The 2,936-nt window shown below is 51.4% G+C and overlaps 1 protein-coding gene across 1 annotated transcript; it reads right to left on the bottom strand.

The window, feature by feature from the left end:
• Positions 1-252: 252 nt before the first annotated feature.
• Positions 253-1,647, bottom strand: LOC126007177 (tripartite motif-containing protein 60-like). The gene is made up of 2 exons (XM_049772654.1): positions 1,393-1,647; positions 253-1,293 (listed from the first exon to the last, which is right to left on the bottom strand). The coding sequence occupies exons 1-2, from the start codon at positions 1,645-1,647 to the stop codon at positions 253-255; spliced, it is 1,296 nt and encodes a 431-aa protein (XP_049628611.1).
• Between the last annotated feature and the right edge of the window lie 1,289 nt (positions 1,648-2,936).

Raw genomic sequence — 2,936 nt, 5'->3', positions numbered from 1 at the left:
TACTTTGGGAGAGGGAGGTCACTGATGGGAGCCCTGATGGAAACTGAAAAGGCCTGACCCTCCTCCCAACCCAGGGAGAGAAGCAGTGGATTCTTCTGACAATTTGGTCAGGTCGGGGTGGGGGGGACCGAGCATAAAACCAGAGTCTGAAGAATAAAAAAATGAATGACACACAGACTGAAGAAGGCCTGGACTTTATTACCAACCTGGGGTGATCCAAGCAGCCAGCAAAGCACTATTCACTGAGTCCTCTTATACGAGTGTCATGGAAAAGTTCAAGGTCCTCCCGGAGAGGAAGAAATAGGGCCAGAGCTTTTCTTGAAAGGGGGTGGTGATGGTATGAAGGTGAGCTCTGCTCCTCAAGCTGTAAAAGGAAATCTGCCCCAGCTCCAAGTCCAGGAAAACGCCAATGTGGCTCGGGGTTTCCTGGGGTTCCTGGGAGAAGTACATCCCGAAGGCCCAACACTGACTCATGAGGAGGTTTCTGGGGTAGGAGTCTTTGCAGACACCTATAGACCACATCCCAGTACCCCGGATTTCCACCTGCCAGAAATGCCGGCCAGAATTGAAGCCCTGTGATCCCAGGATGGCCGTGTAGGAGGAGGTGAAGGCCCGGGGATGAAAGGCAGAGGGACATGGCCTGTTTTCTAAGGAAAAGGCCACGGTTCGCCGATCTGGGGAGATGTCGAGGCTGGGGTGAGCGGTCTCAGGATCGAAGGTCATGTGCTCCTGAAACTTGGTGATGAGGTTGTGCAGGCCCATGTAATGCGGAAGGACAGCGAGGTTCTCCTTGGGGATCTGGGCCGAGTAGACTGCTGGGAACTGCAGACTTTCCAACCTGCTGCTCAGCTGGTGGACCTGCTCCACCTGCAGCAGGAGACCCAGGTCTGTCTGCAGACTTTGCCGAGTGGCATCTCTCAGCAGGCTGCCCAGCGTGGCCGCATAGTCAGACAGATCCATCTGGTTCTTCCTGAGCGCATCTGTAATGAACCCCATTTCCGAGTGGGCACCCGAATCAATGTCTTTCAGTGCATCTTGCAAGTGGTACTTGAAGTGCTCAGTCTCGCGGTGGAACTGATGACTTTGGCGCTGCACTTTCTCTTTCAGGGCTTGTTTCTCCGACTCTTGCCTGGCCAAGGCCCTTTCTGCCTCCTCCAACTGCTTCCCCAGATGCTCCAGGCAGCTCTTGAGCTTTTCCTTGTGATGAGCGGCAGCTTGTGTGATGGGAGTCAGGACATGAGCCTGGTGGTCAGGGGAGGCAGCGCACTGGCCACACAGCAGCTCCAGATCGTCCTCGCAAAACAGGCTCAGGACTTGCTGGTGCCTCTCACAGTGGCCTCTGCCCTCCTCTTCTTCTTTCTCTTCCTCCTGCACCTCCTCTTTCTTCTTTACCCTCATGCATAGAATCTGCTGGACCAGGTCAGCCACTTGCCCCAGCTGCATGTTCTTCTGGGGGTGCCAATGTCTGCAGGGGTGTAGGCACACGGGGCAGGGCAGGACGCCCTGCAGGTTCCTCCAGTGTTGCTGCAGGCATGAACCACAGCAGTTGTGGCCACAGCTCAGGGTCATGGGCTCCTTCAGGAAGTCCTGGCACACTGGGCAGCGGGCCGCTGCATGCAGCTCAGCCAAGGAGGCCTCCAGAGCCATGGCTGCACTCCCAGGAGATGAAAACCTAAGGCAATGTTGGGATAGAAATGAGAAAGACAGGTGATGGACAATAGGCACCATTCACCAGCGGCCTTCCTACAATGATACGCGATATTAAAACAATGTACCTGAGAGGCCGGGAAGGTGGCGCTAGAAGTAAGGTGTCTGCCTTACAAGCGCTAGCCAAGGAACGGACTGCGGTTCGATCCCCCGGCGTCCCATATGGTCCCCCCAAACCAGGGGCAATTTCTGAGCACATAGCCAGGAGTAACCCCTGAGCGTCAAACGGGTGTGGCCCCCCCCCCCAAAAAAAAAAAAACCAATGTACCTGAGACACCATAACTAATCAAGTATATAACTTGCACGCACATTCCTAGGGTGGCTCCCAACACAGCCAGCAGTAGAAATGAATACCTTCCTGAGAACAGAATGAGAGACCCCAAAATACCACTGGATGTGGCCCATTAGCATCTATATTCTGTGTATTTTAAATAAATAATGATGAATGACCTTTGTAAATAAATACCGAGAGGTATAGATGGGGTAGCGTGAAAAAGGGCAGAAATTAATTCTTGGGGCCGGGAGGTGGCGCTAGAGGTAAGGTGCCTGCCTTGCCTGCACTAGCCTTGGACGGACCACGGTTCGATCCCCTGGCGTCCCATATGGTCCCCCAAGCCAGGAGTGACTTCTGAGCACATAGCCAGAAGTAACCCCTGAGCATCACCGGGTGTGGCCCAAAAAACAAAAACAAAAACAAAACAAAAAGAAATTAATTCTTAGCCATAGTCCTGTTCACAATAGTCATTCTTGTATTTTCACTATTATATTCTACTCTTAAACTTAAATTTATTCTATATTATTCTCTTATAGAAATGTAGTATTGGGGCCGGGCGGTGGCGCAAGAGGTAAGGTGCCTGCCTTGCCTGCGCTAGCCTTGGACGGACCGCGGTTCGATCCCCCGGTGTCCCATATGGTCCCCCAAGCCAGGAGCGACTTCTGAGCACATAGCCAGGAGTAACCCCTGAGCGTTACCGGGTGTGGCCCAAAAACCAAAAAAAAAAAAAAAAAAAAAAAGAAATGTAGTATTATAGGGCCAGAGAGATAGCATGGAGGTAGGGTGTTTGCCTTGCATGCAAAAGGACAGTGGTTCAAATCCTGGCATCCCATATGATCCTCTGAACCTGCCAGAACCGATTTCTGAGCATAGAGCCAAGATAATATAGGAATATTTTATTATATAATTATGTGTTATTAATATAATATATTATAAGTCAAAAATTTTATGAGTT

The sequence above is a fragment of the Suncus etruscus genome, chromosome 4 (genome assembly GCF_024139225.1).
Source record: "Suncus etruscus isolate mSunEtr1 chromosome 4, mSunEtr1.pri.cur, whole genome shotgun sequence".
NCBI classification, from domain to species: domain Eukaryota; kingdom Metazoa; phylum Chordata; class Mammalia; order Eulipotyphla; family Soricidae; genus Suncus; species Suncus etruscus.
Note: the sequence above shows the minus strand (reverse complement) of the source record. Positions and strands in the feature narration are given on the sequence as shown.